This window comes from Polistes fuscatus, unplaced genomic scaffold (genome assembly GCF_010416935.1).
Source record: "Polistes fuscatus isolate 324 unplaced genomic scaffold, CU_Pfus_HIC Scaffold4, whole genome shotgun sequence".
In the NCBI taxonomy this organism is placed as follows: Eukaryota; Metazoa; Arthropoda; class Insecta; order Hymenoptera; family Vespidae; genus Polistes; species Polistes fuscatus.
This window is the reverse complement of record NW_025113118.1, coordinates 77,858-101,222: the sequence shown is the minus strand read 5'-3', so window position 1 is coordinate 101,222 and position 23,365 is coordinate 77,858. Positions and strand designations below refer to the sequence as shown.

Here is a 23,365-nt window from a genome sequence, read left to right as displayed (position 1 = left end):
TTCACTTCACGAAGATACTAATTACTCTTTCTGGCAAACAGCAAAAAGATTAAAAAGACCAGTAAAATTAATACCAACCATATGAAATCTTGACAGCTCCTGAGGAAAAAGCACAGAAAATCAAGCAGAAACTTTCGCTACAAACCTAGAAAATATATTTACAACACACAACGTGAAAACTCAAACATATACTAACACTAACGTAAACGACTTCAGAAGCATAACACGATCTCATGAAAACATTAATAGCACAACAACCGAAGAAATTTTAATGCTCATATCACAAATAAAAATAAAAAAGGCAACAGGTTGCGATCTAATAAATGGTAAAATACTAAAAGAACTACCTTAAACAATATTATTTAACGAAATATTACGTGTCCATCACTTCCCAAGTACTTGGAAACTTGCGGAAATTATAATGCTCCCTAAACCTAATAAAGATCCGCATGATGTAAACTCTTGTAGAGACCGATAACGCTCTTATCATTACTAACTAAATTACTGAAAAAAATAATATACAAAAGAATGAAGCGAAAATAATTTCTGACAAAAACGTGAATCCTTACCATCAATTTGGATTCCGAAGCAAACATTCTACCGTTGAACAAGTACATAGACTAACTTATACGATAATCACAGATATAGAAAATCTTCTTCTTCTTCATTCTTTAGTTTAGGCAAATTGCCTGTTTCGTAACGACGTTTTTCTGCCTATTGCACTGTTAAATTGTCGCACCATCGTTTTCGTGGGCGCCCCGTGCTTCTGCGGCCAACCGGTGACTTATCCCGTGCAATTCTGACAATTCTTCCGTTGTCCATTCTGTTAATGTGTTCGTTCCATTCTTTTTTTTTTTAGTATCCATTCGTTAATGTTCTCTACTTTGCATGTTCTTCTTATATCTTCACTTCTCTCTCGATCCAGTAGTGTTTTTCCAGCTATTCTGCGAAGAACTCTCATTTCGGTTGTCTCTAGTAACTGTTTCGTTTTCGCTGTATCTGGTCGAGTTTCTGCGGTATATGACATAATAGGTCTTACCGTTGCCTTCTAGATTCTTGCTTTGGTCTCTATGTCCATGTTTTTGTTTCGCCATATTGTGTCATTCAAACAACCCGCTATTCTGGATGCCTTCATTGTCTGTTCTCTTACCTCTGCTTCAACATCACCATATCCTGAGATTTCTATTCCTAGGTACTTAAATCTCATTTCCTGCTGAATAACCTTCCCTTCAATTTCCAGTTTGCATCTTAACGGTGTCTTTGATGTTGTCATGCATTTAGTTTTCTGGGCCCATATTTTCATATTGAATGATTTGGCTATGCAGTTAAATCGGTGTAGTAGACGTTGTAGATCATCCTCATTTTCGGCCACTAATACAGCGTCATCAGCATAGCATAGGATAGTTATTTCTTCGTTGCCCATTTTATATCCTTTTAGCAGTCTTACGTTTCTTATTATTTCGTCCATAATGATGTTAAAAAGCAGAGGGCTTAAGGAATCCCCTTGTCGGATACCACGACCTGCATCAATCGGTTCAGTCAAGGCACCATTTATCTTTGCTTGGATCTTATTGTTTCTATAGATGTCCTCTATGGTCTTGATAAGATTATTCGGAATTTGTCGGTTATAGAGGAGGTGTATAACATCCTTTAACTGCACACGGTCGAATGCCTTTTCCAGATCAATGAAACACATATATGCTGGTCTGTTGTATTCAATTGATTTTTCTGTTATCTGTCTTATGATGAAAACCGCGTCTGTGCACGATCTGCCTGATCTGAATCCCTGTTGTTCGTCTTCTAGATTCGTTAAGCTGTTAATTTTGTTCGTTATAACTTTTGTTGTTAGTTTCAATGAAGTGTTTAAAAGATTTATTCCCCTGTAATTTGTAGGTAGTTTTTTGTCTCCTTTTTTAAACATAACTATAGTTGTGCTAGTTCGCCATTCGTCAGGTATTTTGTGTGTTGGCATAGTATTTTTTGGATTAGGAATGTTAATTGTTGTGTGAGACATTGGCCACCATATTTTAATAACTCGTTTGGGATGCCATCTTGCCCTGAGCTCTTCCTATTCTTTAGTTTTCGTATAGCTGTTTCTACATCATTGGACTCAATTTGTATGTCGCTTTTACTTATTATTTCTGGCGTATTTAGTTCCGCTTGAGGTTCTTCTGATTTATAGAGCTCTGTTAGATAGTTAATCCAATTTTCTTTTGTGATCTGATTTGTTTCGATCATTTCGTTGACCTCCTTTCTTTGATTTCTAATAAATCGCCAGATTTGTTTTTGGAGTCCATAGAAGTCACTCTCCATTCTTTTCGAAAAAATCTCCCAATAATGTTGCTTTGTTTGCCTTACTAATGTCGCTGTTTGATTCCGGATTCGTCTATAGATAGAAATAAAATAGAAAATAAATATAGAAAAAATATAGAAAATAAATAATAATAAATATAGAAAAAATATAGAAAATAAAAAGTATTATTCCACCGTCTTCATAGATGTAGAAAAAGCTTTAGATAAAATGTAGCATGAAGGATTATTACAAACAATCAATAAATTCTTTCTACCCTGATAATACATACTCCTAAAATCTAACCTTTCTGACAGAACATTCTACGTACAAATAAAAGACGATCATTCGAACATGAAACTAATAAAATCTAGGGTTATGTACGCATGTATCTCCGAACCAATTCTCTACATCCTCTATACGGCAGACATGTCAATAAACACAAACTGCATTATCTTAACGCTTGCAGATGACACAGGAATGCTGACTACAAACTAGGACACGCAACAAGCAATTCAATCGTTACAAAAACTAATCATCTCTCTTTAAGATTGGTTACGTAATAGGAAGATTAAGGTAGATTCTTCCAAGTGTAAACATATCACATTTACACTGAGGAAAAGCTAAATACAGAAACAACTATATAATACAGAAAATCCGCTAGTAACGACGGTCAAGTATTTTTGACTACATCTAGATTCTAAACTTACATGAAAAAAGCATATAAATGCCAAAATTGAACAGATTCGTCTAAAAGGGAGACACATGGCTTGGCTAACTGCTAAAAAATATAAAATTAGCATAGAGAACAAACTTATAATCTATAAAACAATAATAAAACCAAGTTGGGCTTTTGAAATACCGCTTTTGGGTATAACAGTGAAAAGAGTCACATTGCCAAGCTCGAGGGCTCAACAATCCATACGCACAATCGTGAATGCTCCATGGTACGTCTGTTTTAAAGAGATAAGGAAGAACTTAAATATTCCCACGAATTTTTTGAAGTTATATTTGTTTTGGCGCGTTTGGGAAAATATGATGAGAGTGAATTTTTACGAGCAACACGAAAAATCGATACTATGAAGTTTGTCGGTATTTACGATGCGTGGGCAAAGCGATTTTAAATTTACAGCATGAAAGTGTCTTCTATTTTTCTTCTTCTCTTTTTTTCTCAAGTTGTCACCCATTCAAGTACTAATTGTTCTCAGTACGAGAAATATCTGTAAGAATCAATAGCAGGGAGATTTAAAAAGAATCAGTGAACTTCTGATTCTTTCCAAAGTCATCAAAATATTCTTATGAAATTATCGTACATTGTATCAGCTTAAAATATGTACGATCTGTGGTTATTAACTAGTGAAAACTGATGTCCATCTATTTACAACTTTCATTGCACTTCGTAAACGGTCGTGTGATAGGAACCAAAAACCAAGAAAATAGAGATTTTCTAAGATAGATTTGTTGTCCGACATGCTCAAAAACAAATATTATAGTTGACGCTTCGTACAATTTTTTTTTTTTTTTTTTTTTTTTATAACTCCATACATCTTTACAATTTGTCCGTAAACATTTGGTAAATTGTTATATAAGTGAAAAGATAGCACTTAGACGTTTTCTCCAATGAGAAAGCGTCGCTATTGTCGTTTATTTCATTTAGTTATAGTTTTTACTAAGTTTCCTGAGTGGATTCTTTTGAGCCTTCTAGGGATATGTTGGTTATAGTTTTCATTGGCTAGCAGGTTTATGTGCGTATCAATTCTTCTTTTGTATCTGCAGGTTGATTTGGTTATTTCTTCTTGGAACGTGGAAATATTTAAGTCTTTCCTTATATCTTCATTGCGGATGTACCATGGAGCATCCAAGATTGTGCGTAGGGTTATGGATTGTTGAGCCTCGAGCTTGGCAATATGGCTTTTCTCTGCTATACCCAATAGCGGTAATCCATATGTCCTGATTGGTTTTATAATTGTTTTGTAAATTCTTAGTTTATTCTCTATGCTAAGTTTCGATTTTTTGCCAGTTAACCATGCCATTTGTCTTCTTTATAAACGAATTTGTTCGACTTTGGCATTTATATGCTTTTTCCATGTTAGTTTGGAATCTAAGTGTAGTCCTAAGTACTTGACCGTTGATACTTGTGGGATTTCTGTATTATATAATTGCTTATAACTCCGCCTGCATGATCGCTGGACGGATCAAGGTCAGCGATCATGTTGCCGGTCCTAAGCCCGGGGAAAGGAGGAAGGTTGTTGGATCAGGTTAGCTCCCTACCCAACGTAAAAAAATTTGCGGCTCATAGAAACGACACTCTGTCTATTAGCAGAATGGACAACAAGAATCGGCAGAATTGCACGGGATAAATTACCGATTGGCCGCAGAAGTGCGGGGCGTCCACGAAAACGATGGTGCGACAATTTAACAGTGCAATAGGCAGAAAAACGTCGTTACGAAACAGGCAACTTGCCTAAATTAAAGAATGAAGAAGAAGAAGAAGATAATTGCTTATATTATAAAAAAATATTATATAAATATTTAATGTTAGTGTTCGCCTTTATTTGGCATATTTGTAATGATATGAGTGTTGATGGTTTAAAGAGATGAAATAATGCATCGGTTGAGGAAGAAGAAAGAGACCGTTGTGTTAGACAAGAGTATTTGCTTAGGATATAAGGTTGCAATGTCTGAACTTGCCGCCTTTATTTGGACGCGTCGAAGTCTCTCGGACGTTCTCGAAATAGTCTACTCAACTCGGGCCATCTCCTTCGAATCTCAGGAAAGGAGGTGGAAACTTGATATAAGGGTAAATAGACGACGCTGAATCGAATGGTGCTAATTTTTTTGAGGTGGAAAGTGCCGTTTTTGAGAAAAAGGGTAAAAAAGGGTCAAAAATAACTTTATCTTAGAATCTAGGCATTTAATCGAAAAAAGTTTCAAACAAAAGTTGTAGAGAATTGAAAAATACTAAAAAATGTTCTATGAGTTATCTTCGTATTTTCAAAAATAAGCGCATAAAATTGGATTGAAGATGGGAAAAAATTGTAAGAGTGGGAGAAAGCAAGCTTATCCCTCCGTCGCGTTTTACACGCGAGCGAGCTAGTGTGCGTGCGAGCGTCCGTGTGCACTAATACACAAACGAAGGATCTTCGGCAATCTTCGGGACTCTCGGTCTTGAATGCAAGTGAGAGTGAGAGAAGAAACCGATATTTCCCTTTTCTATTTGTTTAGGCGATAACGAGTATTATTGTCCTTGGGAGCGTTCTAATATTTCTCTTTTTATATTTTTTCTTTCGGTAGCAAGAATTTTACGTCTTGGCCATCGAGCGTCGTGCGTTTTGTATACGAGTGCGAGTGAGAAAGAAAACCGATATTTCTCTCTTTCTATTTTTTCTTTCGGTAGCGAGAATTTTTCGTTTTGGCCATCGTGCGTCGTGCGTTCTATATATCTATATATATCGGCGTATAAGCGCGGCACTTTTAAATCGAATCTTGATGCTTATGGCACGCCATTTCTTTATTTATTGTCAAAAATAATGAACCTTGAGTAAAAAAAAAATAATTCATTTTAACAGAAACTATTATTATTTAGTTGAGAGTAAAAATAATGAATTAATTTTGTGTCTCGCCATAAAATTAATTAGAATAATTAATTGATATAAATTCGTTGCCTCACAAAAATTTATTTGTATTTTTGTAAAATCTAATGAAAATAGTAGTGTAAATAGTAAAAAATGTTTGTATTTCTGAAATTGTAAAGAAATTAAATAGGTTTATTTTTCGCGGTGTCCTAGGTGATTTCTTATTAAAATGAAAATTATGTTTTACTGAAGGATGATTCGAACATTTAACGAAAATAAGAAGAGACAGTGTTTTTATAAAACACAAAATCTAATTTTTTATTTAAATTGCTTTGAAAGGGTATTCGATTTCTTCATAGTCTTCCTGCTCATTTTCATCATATTGATCGAAATCTGAATCCTCGAGGTCCAGTCCTTCGACAATATCGAGGAATTCATTTCTTGCCATATCTTCGACATCCTTGTCTCTTTCTTCTACTCGAATCTCAGCTGAATTCTCGACTGTGCTAGTGGAAAAGTTGGAGCAGGATTGTCCTCCACAATATTTACAAAATTGGGTGCAAAGTAGCCCACTTTTTCGGCAGCTGCACCGCAAAGATTTGCAGTCTCCCGTGCACGCACATTGTACCTAGACATATACATGTAGTAAACATTTAAGGAAAATGATTAAGAATTTGCATGCGTATAGAATGTATATGATTTTTTGTATAGTTCATTTCAAATTCGCGAAACATTAATCGAACGGTAAAGACTTTAAAAATTCGTGAATTTTTGGAATAATCATTGAGTCGTGCAAATTTTTGCAAAATTCCAAATATTTTACTAATTGTTGTTTTCTTCTTCGATTCAAGTTTAACAAAAGTAACGTTGGCCTTCAATTTACAAGATAAACGCTATATGGTTCACATTTTACAAAATTATGGGATTATTAATTTTCTAGAATTTACTCATTCGACTTGTTTCACCATTAAATTATTTAATCTATTCAAATTTTTTTTTGAGAACCTACCATTTTCAACAAATTTTCAGGCGCTGAATCTTTACTATTCATGACGGGAGTTCACATTACGTATCTCGGTTTGCAAAACTCTAGTGCTGTGTAAGTTTTGTATGCTGTTTCTACACACTTCGAATGTGTTTTTTTGAATAATATATCTGAAGGGAATATATTCTCTTTAAACTTCGCGCGCAAAGTATGATCTACGCGCCTCTATGACGGTATATAAGGCAATGAAAAGTGATAACGTATTTAGTTTCTAAAAGTTCGTTAAAGAGAATTTAATAATTTAATACAGAGAAGAAAAGTTTGTATAAGAGAAATTATATTAATCATATTATAATAATATATATAAATAATTATATTATATATATTGAGGTAAGTTTAATTTTCACAAATTTTTTTAATATACAATTATAATAGTACTGTTAATAATAATACTGTTATAAAAAGGATACAGGACACAAAGGGAATAGAAATACTCTTTGTGTAGCGGTACATTGTTTATTTCCAACGAACTTTTCGAATCACACTTTTCGAACTTCCTTTGTGTCTCTATTTAGCGACACAAGCTACTCTTTAAGAGTAGCAAAATTGAAAGCTTCATCAACATCTTCTGCGGAAACACCTAGTACGTCAGCGAGTCTTTCTGAATCGGCTCCCACGAAAAATGAATTCAATTTCCGTGACTTGTGCTTAATATGCGCACGTCCATGGAAAGCAAAGGGCAAACAAGGCTCCGTGATACAGAACGACTTTATGAAGGAAAAGATTCTCAATATAGCTGAACAGCGAGACGATGACATGAGCATTGATGTGCAATCGACAGATGTCGATTCTGTAGTTGCTGTAGGCGCACGATATCACTTAAAATGTTACTTGCTGTTTACGAAAATACCAACCGACACGCCGAAATGTAATTTAAGATTTGAAAAAATAGAGTCTGATTTTCAATACATTGCGGAATACATAAAAAATTCGCAAAAAGGAAAATTCACAACGAATGAATTACTCAATCTTCAGGGCAGCATATGTATCTTGACATTTACCGCTTTGGGAGTAATGATGATCCGAGAAGTCGAAGGTGAAATAAGTAAACAATACGATACAGACATTAAAGCTTTTTTCCAAAGTTGGGGTACAGAACCTCCGACTATCGGCGATTGTCAAGCGAAAACTTCGATTACTTCGATGACTATGGACTTGATTGCACAATTGGCTATTTTAAAAAATCGAGGACCTACAGCACAACTATGGGTGCAATACTTTGAGTGCGTCGTAATTGCGTTGCAGTTTATGGAGGCCGAACGCTCAGGCAACTGGCAATTACACCTTCAAAGTATTCGTAAAATGTTGCCAATTTTCCATGCAGCAGGCCATTTCAACTACGCTAAAAGCGCTCAAATATATCTTCAAGATATGGTCAACATAGAGCTAACAATGACCGACGATGAATACCGAAGGTTCACAACGGAGGGGTATTTTACGGTGCGAAGGTACTTTTAGGATTCATAACAGGAATCATCATTGTGGTAGTTCGCTTCCAGCCCCATTCCCGAGCATCCAAATTGTTTCCCAACCACGATTGCACCTGATAAAATGTGCGTTTCACGTGTTCTCGCAGGACGGGTTGCGTTGGAGGTAATGCCGCCAATCTAATATCCACGTTGGTGTGCACGGCCAGCGATGCAAATTTTTTGTATCGAGCATCACTGAGCGACTGATTCGGATTTTCGAAGTTGTATAAATGTGCAATTATTTGTTCTGCACATTCACACAGACTCTCTATTGTACTCTCAGCATTATAGAATATTTTTACAGCGGTCTGCAGATGCTTATTCTTTTGCAGAATGGAGACGATGCTCTTTTTTCCTTTGCCGTACATGGCACTCGTCGTGTCACATCGATATTGTCGAAGGACTGGACCTCGAGGATTCAGATTTCGATCAATATGATGAAAATGAGCAGGAAGACTATGAAGAAATCGAATACCCTTTCAAAGCAATTTAAATAAAAAATTAGATTTTGTGTTTTATAAAAACACTGTCTCTTCTTATTTTCGTTAAATGTTCGAATCATCCTTCAGTAAAACATAATTTTCATTTTAATAAGAAATCACCTAGGACACCGCGAAAAATAAACCTATTTAATTTCTTTACAATTTCAGAAATACAAACATTTTTTACTATTTACACTACTATTTTCATAAGATTTTACAAAAATATACAAATAAATTTTTGTGAGGCAACGAATTTATATCAATTAATTATTCTAATTAATTTTATGGCGAGACACAAAATTAATTCATTATTTTTACTCTCAACTAAATAATAATAGTTTCTGTTAAAATGAATTATTTTTTTTTTACTCAAGGTTCATTATTTTTGACAATAAATAAAGAAATGGCGTGCCATAAGCATCAAGATTCGATTTAAAAGTGCCGCGCTTATACGCCGATATATATAGATATATAGAACGCACGACGCACGATGGCCAAAACGAAAAAATTCTCGCTACCGAAAGAAAAAATAGAAAGAGAGAAATATCGGTTTTCTTTCTCACTCGCACTCGTATACAAAACGCACGACGCTCGATGGCCAAGACGTAAAATTCTTGCTACCGAAAGAAAATATATAAAAAGAGAAATATTAGAACGCTCCCAAGGACAATAATACTCGTTATCGCCTAAACAAATAGAAAAGGGAAATATCGGTTTCTTCTCTCACTCTCACTTGCATTCAAGACCGAGAGTCCCGAAGATTGCCGAAGATCCTTCGTTTGTGTATTAGTGCACACGGACGCTCGCACGCACACTAGCTCGCTCGCGTGTAAAACGCGACGGAGGGATAAGCTTGCTTTCTCCCACTCTTACAATTTTTTTCCCATCTTCAATCCAATTTTATGCGCTTATTTTTGAAAATACGAAGATAACTCATAGAACATTTTTTTAGTATTTTTCAATTCTCTACAACTTTTGTTTGAAACTTTTTTCGATTAAATGCCTAGATTCTAAGATAAAGTTATTTTTGACCCTTTTTTACCCTTTTTCTCAAAAACGGCACTTTCCACCTCAAAAAAATTAGCACCATTCGATTCAGCGTCGTCTATTTACCCTTATATCAAGTTTCCACCTCCTTTCCTGAGATTCGAAGGAGATGGCCCGAGTTGAGTAGACTAAAATATCGTATCGAAATATTAATAATAGTGCAGGAAGAGCCTTTATCTGTGATCGGGAATCGTCAGAAAGGATGCCATGAAATGACGAAAGACGATGGAGGGGATGTTGGGTATAAATAGGCGACGGAAAGGACTGGTAAGGGTAGTCCGTTATAATAGTGTTTGTTGAAACGACGAGTGTTAGGTGTGATAAAAGACGGAAGACAATGAGGGACGGCGAAGGGACACAAAAGACGACGATAGTCGGGCTCGGGTTTCCTTTGCTAATTAGGACTGTTGTCTTCGGACTTAAAGGGTTACACCTAATATATCATGGCGTCAGACTATTAGTTAGATTGTAGATAACTTACTATTCTATCTCTTATTACTGTAAAACATTATACCTTTTTAATTACTAATAAATAAATACTACTATTATAAAAATAAATCTTACATATATATATAGGGTAGATGTACCGTTTGTGGCCACTTTAAGCTTTTTCGCATGTTTAATTAAGATTTAAATATATTTAAATTAAATAAATAATAAAAAAAATAAATTAATGAAATCTTTAATCTATCAGAAATTGAAATATCAAAAGTGTAAATGTTTAAAATTTAATTTGATATGCAAAATTAATTAAATTTAAAAATAACCCCTATTTCACCAGTAGTGGCGATGAAAGCACTATTTTTTGTTATCAGCTGTACCAGTTTTGTTCATATTGAGTTATATTTTTTACTGAAAGAGTATTATGAGTAATATTATCTTAATAAGCAATCAAAATATTAATTTTTTTATTAAATAGTTGGATAAAACACAATAAATTAGTGATACATATAGAATAATTAATATTTTTTTGAATATTTGCGCGGTTTAACAGATTTTTTAGAGGCTAGTTTTTTCTTAGCTTTTTCTTCCTATCTTTCTTCTTTAATTTTTTGCATTCTTTCCTTTTTTCTTCTCTTTCGATTTTTTTTAGCTTTTTTTTTTCTTCTTCCGAACTTTTCTCGTTTTCTTTAGCTTCCATTATTTCGATCTACTTGTCAGCAGTTATCACTGAAGGTAAATGTTCTACCTTACGTTTTCGTGTCGTAGTCTTCTTTTTAGGCCACATACAAATTCCATCAATAACTTCGTCTAAAGACTTTCGACGCATCGTAATACTATTGAAATGAGAAACATTTGTTGTACTAACATCCGCAACTACAGGCTCTATAATACCTTCAATAGTCACAGGTACTTGGATAAATACATCACTAGGAGGGATTACAATGGTCGGGTTCATATTATTATTTACGAGGATAGGAAGTTCAATCGCAAGAGGTACTTCACAGTCGGAATTTTGTTCAAGAGTATGAAAATGATAGGAATCCAATTGTTCGACAACTAAAAAAGTGCAGAAAAAAAACATCAAATTAAAATATAAATCAAACATTTAACATTTTTACCTGCATCGCATAAAAAATAATTTGTTATTACTACGTTATCTTTTCTAGTCTATTTATCTTAATTATTTGAATATTGATAATTAAATAACATACGTTTGGACATCCTAATAAATTAAATGAATAAAGTCTATGGCTAAAACTGGATTGTATATGCACTATTTGTGGCCATGACATGGCCAAAAATAGTACTTACATGTTTTTGTTGTACCATTTGTCGCCATGAGGTATTTTATTAATATTTGAGGTTTTTATAAGTAAATTAATTATTTTTAATAAAATATTACATTATCTAATTACTATATAACTTGAAATTTTGAAGAATAGAATAGAATTTTGAAGATTTGAAGATTTGCAATAATTATGGTTAATTTACTTACCAGGTCTTTCTTGAGATTCTTGTAAGAAATAGTAATGAATCGTTGAAATACACCACGCGTCCAGATATGTTTTTAATAATTACTCAAACTATACTTTAAATGAGTATAGGAAAAACTTTATAGCATAGCCAACATACACAAAAACCCTATAAATATATAATATTATAAAATGCTTTAGTAAAATAACAAATGTAATATATACTTATAAATCTCATACTGGCCATAAACGGAACAGTGGTCACAAACGGTATATCTACCATATATATATAATATATCGATCGATTTAAAATATATATGTTTCTTTTCTTTTCTTTGAAATTATACTTCTTTTTTGCTAAATAATTAAATAGTAATAATTAGTAGCTTATCTTCTCATACTTCTAATTCTCCCCCTTTTTATCTGGTCATATACATATATTTATAAAATTAAATAAATAAATAAATGAATAAAAATATAATAATAAAAGAAAAATAATCGGTTTACATTAGCAAATATTATAAGCGATCATCAAGCAGGGGGGGAACAGATTTCTTTATCAACTATATTCTATGTAAATATAAAAGTAATAATAATAATAATAATATTATTATTATTAATAAGATGTAATCATTGTGATAGTTGATCTGTAATTAATGATAAAAATATCGAGGGTGTGACATAAAAGACTGGAAACGTATCGTGCAGTGTGAATGTTATTATTTTTTTTTTAAGTTATTTTTTTTTGACGTTATTTTTGAGGTTATTGAGGTTATATTCGTTTTAGTACGCCAAAAAAGTATAACTTATGTGCGTACATAAGTACACACACTAGATCTTTTTATTTTTTATTAACTCCATACATCTCTACAATTTGTCTGTAGATATTTGATAAATTGTTATATAAGTGAAGAAAAATAGCACATGGATGTTTTCTCCAGTAAGATAGTGTCGCTTTTGTCATTTATTTCGGTTAGATTTAATTATTTACTAGGTCTCCTGGGTGGATTCTTTTGAGCCTTCTAGGGATATATTGGTTGTAGTTATTGTTGGCTAACGGGTTTATGTCCATTATCATTTTTGTTATGAGTTCGCTGTTTTAAATTGCTTCAATAATTCTTCAATGTCTGATGTCTCCTATGTGCGCGTTCAGTTGCCACCTTTGTGGTACACCCTTTAGTACGATGATCCAAATACATGAGATACTTGTCCTTACAATAAAACGCTCGCTGGTTGTCTCTGATGTATCGTCATAAGCATTCAGCTGAAGAATAGGACGTTTCTTTTTGGTAATGGGTCCAGCAGGGCGCACGCACTAAAGATCCGAGTGGTGGGGGTACGAACATTAGCGCATAATAATTCCCTATAGTACTAAGGCGCGCATTATAAATACAAGTTAATAGTCTACGATCGATTCTGATTGTACAGTGTCTTTAGTTTTTCTTCTTCTTCTTCTTCTTCTTTCTTTAGTTTAGGCAAATTGCTGTTTCGTAACGACGTTTTTCTGCCTATTGCACTGTTAAATTGTCGCACCATCGTTTTCGTGGGCGCCCCGTGCTTCTGCGGCCTACCGGTGACTTATCCCGTGCAATTCTGACAATTCTTCCGTTGTCCATTCTGTTGATATGTTCGTTCCATTCTTTTTTTTTTTTAGTATCCATTCGTTAATGTTTTCCACTTTGCATGTTCTTCTTATATCTTCACTTCTCTCTCGATCCAGTAGTGTTTTTCCAGCTATTCTGCGAAGAACTCTCATTTCGGTTGTCTCTAGTAACTGTTTCGTTTTCGCCGTGTCTGGTCGAGTTTCTGCGGTATATGACATAATAGGTCTTACCATTGCCTTGTAGATTCTTGCTTTGGTCTCTATGTCCATGTTTTTGTTTCGCCATATTGTGTCATTCAAACAACCCGCTATTCTGGATGCCTTCATTGTCTGTTCTCTTACCTCTGCTTCAACATCACCATATCCTGAGATTTCTATTCCTAGGTACTTAAATCTCATTTCCTGCTGAATAACCTTCCCTTCAATTTCCAGTTTGCATCTTAACGGTGTCTTTGATGTTGTCATGCATTTAGTTTTCTGGGCCGATATTTTCATATTGAATGATTTGGCTATGCAGTTAAATCGGTGTAGTAGACGTTGTAGATCATCCTCATTTTCGGCCACTAATACAGCGTCATCAGCATAGCATAGGATGGTTATTTCTTCGTTGCCCATTTTATATCCTTTTAGCAGTCTTACGTTTCTTATTATTTCGTCCATAATGATGTTAAAAAGCAGGGGCTTAGGAATCCCCTTGTCGGATACCACGACCTGCATCAATCGGTTCAGTCAAGGCACCATTTATCTTTGCTTGGATCTTATTGTTTCTATAGATGTCCTCTATGGTCTTGATAAGATTATTCGGAATTTGCCGGTTATAGAGGAGGTGTATAACATCCTTTAACTGCACTCGGTCGAATGCCTTTTCCAAATCAATGAAACACATATATGCTGGTCTGTTGTATTCAATTGATTTTTCTGTTATCTGTCTTATGATGAAAACCGCGTCTGTGCACGATCTGCCTGATCTGAATCCCTGTTGTTCGTCTTCTAGATTCGTTAAGCTGTTAATTTTGTTCGTTATATCCTTTGTTGTTAGAATCAATGAAGTGTTTAAAAGATTTATTCCCCTGTAATTTGTAGGTAGTTTTTTGTCTCCTTTTTTGAACATAACTATAGTTGTGCTAGTTCGTCATTCATCAGGTATTTTGTGTTGGCCTAGTATTTTTTGGATTAGGAATGTTAACTGTTGTGTGAGACGTTGGCCACCATATTTTAGTAATTCGTTTGGGATGCCATCTTGCCCTGAGCTCTTCCTATTCTTTAGTTTTCGAATAGCTGTTTCTACATCATTGGACTCAATTTGTATGTCGCTTCTAGTTATTATTTCTGGCGTATTTAGTTCCGTTTGAGGTTCTTCTGATTTATAGAGCTCTGTTAGATAGTTAATCCAATTTTCTTTTGTGATCTGGTTTGTTTCGATCATTTCATTGACCTCCTTTCTTTGATTTCTAATAAATCGCCAGATTTGTTTTTGGAGTCCATAGAAGTCACTCTCCATTCTTTTCGAAAAAATCTCCCAATAATTTTGCTTTGTTTGCCTTACTAATGTCGCTGTTTGATTCCGGATTCGTCTATACGTTTCGTATGACTCAGGTGTTCTTAATGTCCTATAGTTAAGGTATGCTATTTTCTTTTTTTTGCATATTTCCTTAATCTCTGGGCGGAACCAAGGAGTTTTGATCATTCTAGCCCGGTTTTTTACAGTTCATGTTCCCAGGGCTTCATATGCAGCTTCTAAAATGTTGGTTCTTAGTTTCTTTCAGGCTATGTTTATGTTATCTTCTTCTTTTATTGGGTTTTTTCGATTTTTTCTTTCAACCTGTTCTCGTATAGTTGTTTGGTTGGTAAGTTCCATAGTGACTCGATGTTTATTTTCAATTCTTGAGTTGCTCGGGCAAGATTTCTTTGGGGTTTAAACTTCATTCTTATCTTTGCTAATAGCAGGCTATGATCGCTTCCTACATTCGCGGAATTTAACGTCCTGATATCTAATATTTGGTTTGGTTGGACGTATCTGTTGGTAACAATATAATCAATTGTAGACCTGAAGCCTCTGGTGTTGCTGTATGTAAATTTATAGTGTTCCTTATGATTGTAAAATGTATTATTAATCCTTAGCTCGTTAAATGTGCATAGCTGTGTCATTAGTTCTCCATTGTCATTTAACACGTTTTCGTTGAACCTTTGTTTTATTCCAGGTATTATTTCGTTTCCGATGCGGGCGTTAAAATCTCCAAGGATTATCATTTGTTGGTTACTTGGTAATGATCCGACTAAATTTTGTAGTTGGTCGTAGAAGGCTTCTCTTTCTTCTTTCGGTTTATTATCTTCGGGTGCATAAATTGACACTATATTTAATTTTTGGTCTTCCGCTTTCATTTTTACCACCAATATTCGTGAAGATATGTAGTTACACTCTTGTATGTTGTTTTTATATTTCTTGGATACTGCGATGGCTACCCCTTCTTTTGCCCTGATTTGTTTTTCTACACCACTATAGATCACTAAGTAGTCGTCGTACTGTATTTGTCCTTTGCCTTTCTTTTTGGTTTCTTGTAAGGCGCATATATCGATGTTATTATCTTTCAGTTCTTTCAGGGTTTCTTGATCTTTATTATTAAATGATTTGATGTTCCAGGTAGCCAGACGCATTATGTGTTCTTTTTTCCAAATCGTTGTCCTTTTCGTCGTCCTTTTTGTGTCGTCATCTGTAGATCAGTCCTATTCCGAGGCAGAGTGTCGGTTCTATGAGCCATAATCTTCTTTTACGTTGGGTAGGGAGCTAACCTGATCCAACAACCTTCCTCCTTTTCCCGGGCTTAGGACCGGCAACATGATCGCTGATCTGCGATCATGCAGGCGGAGTTGTCTTTAGTTTTTAGTGCATTTATTACCTTTCTGAACGTATATGATGTGGTAGTTTGTACTTTCACTTTGTTATCTTTAAGTTGTTTTATTATATAGTTATTTTGTCCACCTGTTTTATCCAAAAACTCGAGCAGAGGGTCAATAATTTTCGCGTCGATGTATATTGGTGGTGGTTTGACTCCATTTTTTTCTTCTAATTTTCCTGTAGTTTTATGTTTTTTTGTTGAATGGTCGAGTAGATCGTAAGAGTGGCTTAGGGGTATGTTTTGAAGCTATTTTGTTGGTAATGGTGCGGAAGAGTTATTATTGTTGTTTTTTTGTTCACTTATCCTGCGTTTTTTTCTAAATTTTGTAGTTTTGTTGACTTAGCGGGAATCCAGTTTAGCGAATCTTCCGAATCTGTATAAATCTCACTTGCCATACATGAGTTTGTGTTATATATTAGGTTGGGGAAAAAGAAATCCATTATTTTTATGTGAACTTCAAGACTTTATTTAACATGGTTTGGATTGTGCGATTATGGTCAAATATGGACCCTTTTGTTCTATAATTTGTTGTCATTTTAAAGATAGCTTCATAATACCCCTCTCATAAAAATCTTGGTCCCTATTGTCGAAAAACTCTAGTAATCGATTTCTGCAATTTTCTCTTGATGTCAATTTCTTATCACTAAGGAAGTTTTGCAATGCAAGAAAAAAATGGTAATCGCTTGGTGTCAGATTCGGACTATATGGTGGATGCATCAAAACTTCCTAACAAAGCTCCCAGAGTTTCTGGCTAGTCACTATAGACTTGTGTGGCCTGGCGTTGTCCTAAGGAACACAGTATCTCTCCTGTTGGCCAATTTTGGACGTTTCTGGTCAATCGCTAGCTTTAAACGGTCCATTTGTTGACAGTAGAGATCCGAATTTTTACGGATCTTATTTTTTTTATTATTTTCTTATTTTTTTTTTGCACGTTATTAGCTGTTATAGTATCGAGACCATAAATACCATTCACGATTTTAGCCGCCTGGCTTGCATTTTCGTCTTTATCAAAGAAAAAATAATATGTACCGAATTTTCTCTTCGTTGATTTCCATTTTTAACACCCTGTAATTTACAACTGAATGGACCAAACAAAAATGAGCAAGAGAATATTTTTAGCGTGAAATGTCAGCTTTCCAACGAGCATAAATCTGAAATTGCTTGATCTATATTTTACAAGATATCGATCACTAAAGCCATCCATCGAAAAAATAATGGATTTCTTTATCCCCAACCTAATATTTTGATTATTCTCTTTTGTGTACAAGCAAGGTTAGAGGATTGTTTTGTATCTATAGACGGTTGATTAGTTTTGGTATTAAATCTTCTTCGAATAGTGTAGCTGCTGCCGTTATTAACTATTTTTAGAGGTGGGATATTATTAATTTTCATAGTCAGAGCGGTTTTCTATAGGCCTTAACACGCAGTTACGTAGCATAGTTAAGGTGCCCAGTTTCACCTCACTAGGACACTGGTCACTTAACCCTTTTATCTGCGAAGTTAACCTAACGTACGTTATACTGTATCTCTCTCAACGTATATATTATTATTTAAATACTTGTATTCTCCGGAGCGGTAGATAAACACGTCTGTATTTACTATCGATTACCGGGGAAAATCTTCCCACGATTGAAGAAGAAATAACCAGGAAAACCTTCAGATACAAAAGAAGAATTTATTCGCATATAAACCGGCTAGATAACGATAACTACAACCATAGAAGGCTCAAAATGAATCCACCCAAAAGATCTAGTAAAAAATTAAACCTAACCAAAATAAATGAAAAGAGTGACGCTATCTCATTGGAGAAATCGTGCAATCTTTTTTCACTCATGTAACAATTTACCAAATGTCTACAGACAAATTATAAAGATGTATGGAGTTAATTAAAAAAAAATTAACTGATGTTTGTGTGTGTGTGGACTTATTTACGAACGTAAGAAGTTTTATCTTTTTTGCGGAACAAAACATTTTTTTTCTCAGCCTTTACGCCTTACAACATTCCGCGTTCGTTTGTGATGGATACTTTCTTTTAGATACATTTTTATAACGATAGTAATAGGCATTACACTTCTCTGCATTAGTTTTAGAAATCTCGGAATTTGAAACGAGAATTTAAATGTATACTGATACTGCTCAAAAAGGTGCAAGAGATTATAGTTTAATAAGAATTATTTGTAGAAAATTTATAGGTAACTAAGATGCATTCATTTTTCAATTCTTTTGATAGAATATTAATGCACATAGTTTCTTCTCAGTGTGAATCAAAAGAAGAGGGTGTCTTCCAAAATTTTTCATGATTTCAGTGTGTGTGTGTGTGTGTGTCGTCAGCTTCTTCTTTATTATTATTTATTCTTTACTCCGCCCCTTACGGGTTTGGAGGGCTTCCCTTACAATCTCTCTTTTACAATATCTTACAATACTTTACCATTTAACTATAAACATATATATATATATATATCTTAAATAAACTATATTACAAACATAACAACTTAATACTAACAAATTCAACTTTATAACTGACTTTATATAAAAACAAACAAAAATTATCTTAACACTCTTCTCTCAAACCCTCTCCGCTTTCCTTCTATTTCCTATCACTCGTTTTAATATTTCTGCCTCCTTCGCATCCTGACTTAGTATCTCTTCTATTCCAACCTCACTCCTCGTTATTTCACATGTCCCCAGTATGTGCATGTAATCTTCCTCTCCTTCATTGCAGAATCTACACCTCTTCTCCTCCTCCCCTTTCCAAAACTCTCTGCTTTTACATTCATTTCCGCATCTGAATCTTGCTATTATTTTCCTATCCCTCGTTGACATATCCTTTTTCAAATACTCTGGTTCTTCCTCTGCTCTTATATACTTGTATATCGCATTATACCTTAAGTTATCTATCTTATCCCTTCTCTCTTCCTTGAATTTCCTTTCCATGTTCAATAATATCTTTTCTCTTACCTCCTCTTTGAACTCCATACCTCTCATATATCTTGATTCATTTACTCTCAATCTTCTTATTATTCCAACCCTCATCTTTGACTCTTTCCCTATTTTCTCTCTTTCTCTGTCTCTATCCCTTTCTCTTATACATTCCTTCACCAATTTTATATCTGAATCCCTTATCTTCTCATCGAATTTTAACGCTCTTCTTAATGCTTTAATTCTCATTTTTTCATATTTACATTCTTCCTCCACTATATAATTTGGCGTATTACTATCTAACCCTAAAGTCCATTTCATATATTTTCTTTGTACACTTTCCAACCTCTCATCTTCCTCTCATCCCCATATTTCCGCTCCAAATAACGCTAAACTCTCCACTAACACTGTAAACAATTTCTTTCTTCTTCTGTAACTTTTTTTAAATATCCTTCCTCCTATACTCCACGCATTCTTCATCACAATTATTGCTTTCCTCTTCCTCTGCTCCATGTGCCTCTCATTTCTTTCCATTCTTCTGTAATATGTATCCTAAGTATCTTATTTCCTCCACTTCCTCTAATTCTCTATCACCCCACTTCCACAATCTATCCTTTCCTTTTCTTTTTTCAAATACCAGAAATTTTGTTTTTGCTTCGCTTAATATCATCTTCTTACTTTCCAGATACTTTTTAAACCTTCTTAGCATACCTTTCAATTCTTCTTCTCTATCTGCTATCAATACAATATCGTCGGCATATGATACACTCCATACCTTCTCGTTCCCACCTCTACATCCTTCTTCTTGCCCTTTTCTCATCTCCTCTTCTAAGTCCGCCATATATATATTAAACAGAGTTGGACTTAACGGGCATCCTTGCCTTACCCCCTTTTCCGTCAAAAATTCCTCCGCTTCTTCCTCTCCTACTTTGATTACATTTATTGTTCCTCTATATATGTCCATAATCCTCTTACTTAACTTAATCCCCACCCCATCTCCCTAAACCTCTCTTTTAATACTTCTCTGTCCACCCTGTCAAACGCATCTTTAAGGTCAACAGAACATGCAAAAACTTTTCCTTTCGGTTTACTTAGCTTATCATCTACTATATGTTTAATTGTATATATCGCTTCTATTACTCCTCTCTTCTCTCTAAAACCAAACTAGCTCTCCGCTAATTTACCCTCTATCTTCTTCTTCAACATTTTATTCAACATACTAGCATATATTTTATATGCTGTACAAGTTAATGTTACTCCTCTGTAATTTTCTATAATATCTTTATTCCCTTTTTTATAAATCATACACATTGTCCCTCTTCTCCACTGCTCCGGTAATTCCCCCTCTTTCCATATTTTACTCAAAAACTCCAACAGTGCTGTCTCCACCTCCTTTGGCATATATTTCCACACTTCATTCTCCAACTTAACCTCACCCGGTGCCTTTTCTAACTTAAGTTTATTGACCTGTCTCACAAATTCTTCCTTGTCCAATTCTTCTTGCTCCTCTATATGTTGCCCTACCTCTTCCCTCTTCCATTCCCTCTGTTCTCTTCCCCTTCTTTCATTTTCTCCAAACTTTTCTATGAAATGTTTTCTCCAATGTTCTATCTTGATCTTTTTGGTTATCTCTTCTTTCTGCTTCTTTCTGAACCTGTTAATATACCTCCATAGCTCTCCTTCCCCTGCTGCAATTTTTAACTTCTCCTCCTCTAAACTTTTAAACCTTTTCCTTTTTGCCTCACACCAATTCCTGTACTCTATTTTTTTGCTTAAATAAAAACTCCTTTGTACTTCCTTTTTCCTCCATGACTTCAGAATTTTCCTTAATTCCCTCTTTTTTCCTTTCCATTCCTTATCATACCATTTTCTATCTCCCAACTTCAATGCCTTGACTCGCTTCTTCATTTTAGGTACTGCGCTTTCTATTACCTCCTTTATCTCTTCCCACCTTCCTTCTATCTCCTCTTCTTTTCCCAACCATCCTTTACACCTTTCATGATACTGCTCAATCACCTCCCTAGACCAAAATCTTCTTCCTATCTCCTTTTCTACCTTCTCTTCCTCTTCCTTTAATTTTACTTTTTCCTCTAAATATACTTCTAATGGCATATGATCTGCCTCCGTTCTATGCCCTATTCTCATTTCCTTTATCTGGTCAAAAGCCTCCTGATTCCCAATTGTATAATCTATCACCGATTCACCTCTGCTTCCAATGTATGTGAACTCTCCTTCTTCTCCTTTCTGCCCATTTACTATGCACCATCCTTCCTCTGCTATTTCCTTTACAAGTCTTCTTCCTTCCTCATTTATTGTCTCATCTTTTGACTGTCTTAATTTAACTCTATTATTTTCCCTACCAGTTTCTTCTACCCATCCTCCCTCATTCCCGGTTCTTGCATTCCAATCTCCCACTAACAAAACACATCCTTTTTCCTTTGACTTTACTTTTCCTTTTATAATTTCCATTTTCCTTACTCTATCTTGGCTGTACACCCCTACTATTTTCTAAATCTGTCTTTCCTGCCTTATCTCCTGCATAACTATATTCTCACTCCAAACCTCAAATTTCCTACCCATTACCCTTTTACTAATTCCTACTATTATTCCTCCTTTTGCTATGCCTTTACTATAATTTCTTGATGCTGCTACACATTTCCACTCAAACTTTCTTGGCAACTTCCCTTTCTAACCCTGCCCATTTATCTTTCTCCAACCATGTCTCTACTAATATTACCACCTCAAAATCACTCAGATACTTCCACACTTCCCTGTCCTTACTTAACACCCCCGCTATATTCCACACACACATACACATTCTTCTTTTACTATCCTCCCCCTCCTCTCTATCTTCCTGTTCATCTCAATCCTTTCTTCTCTCCTTTCCCTCTTCCACAAACTCCCCCCACCACTCGTCATACCTCATCCCTCTATCTTCTATTAAGATCTTCATTTAACCTACTCTAGCTCTTTTTTCTTTATTCCTCTGTTCTCTTGCCTTATCTATAATCATCCTCTGTATCTCCCTTTCCTTGATCGTCATATCCCTATCAATATACACTTCTCTTTCCAAATACTTCTTATTTTTCATTATCTGCTCCCTCATTTCTTTATTCTCCAGCTTTACTACACTAACTTTTTCTCCCTCTGCCCCTTACTCACTCTTACTTCTGTAGCTTTTTCCACTTTAACCTTTACTTTAATATTCTTTTCAATAAATTCCTTCACCTTTTTTTCCAAATTCTCTTTTTCCATGTTTATACCCTTTATCACAATATTGTTTCTTCTCTTCTCTCTCTCACCTCTTTCCTTATCCCATTCCAGCCTGCATATTCTCTGTTCCAGTGACTTCTTTTCCTCCATCCATTGTTGTCTTTCTATTATCCACAATTTCTTTTCCTCTTTCCATTCCTCTTCCCTTTTTTCTAAAATACTAATCAAACTTTCTAATTTATTTTCCATTCTACCCAACTTCTCATTCATCTCTCTACTATCCTGGTTCTCCTTCTCAAAACATAACCTCGACTGCTCTATCTCCTTTTTGCCTGCATTGCTCCTTGTTTTAATATTTCCCCTCGCTTTACCATTCATTTTAATATTTCTCCTTGACCTGTCAGAACTCTTCCTTACCGACTCTTCCACCAACGCTTTATCCTCTATCCTAACCTCACTCTATCAGGCGTCCTCCCTCTTTTACACTTTTACTTCCACTCTACACTCTCTTAATCCTTACAGACCCCTTAAACTTTTTCCTTTACTTTACTCTTCCTTCTCTATTCCTGTTGTTCTTCCCTTTACCCTTTAATCTTCCACTTATCACTCTTTTTCTGGGATCTTTCTTCCACACGACTACTCTCTCTCGCGTTCCTATCGGAAGTCTAATAAATATTTTTCTACAATTTTCGATTTTTGTGAAAAAGATTAATAACTGTTTATGTAGACCTACTTGTTTACAATTGCAGTTTAATAAAAACATTAAGATTTAAGACGCAGTTAATTCAAAATATTTAAATTTAGATTAGTGCAGTATATTTTTAATATAAATAGGATAAAGAAATTATAGAAGCTAGTAAGTAAGAAAATACAATAATATGGTAGGAATTAGTGAGTCAGGGATAAGTA

General features: G+C 34.7%; 1 protein-coding gene across 1 annotated transcript; it reads right to left on the bottom strand.

Moving 5' to 3' along the window:
• Nucleotides 1-18,889: 18,889 nt before the first annotated feature.
• LOC122520817 (trichohyalin-like) lies at nucleotides 18,890-21,712 on the bottom strand. Its single transcript, XM_043641095.1, is given in 3 exon segments — nucleotides 18,890-19,625; nucleotides 19,771-20,167; nucleotides 20,605-21,712. Coding segments are annotated over 3 exon segments (2,241 nt in total).
• Nucleotides 21,713-23,365: the final 1,653 nt, after the last annotated feature.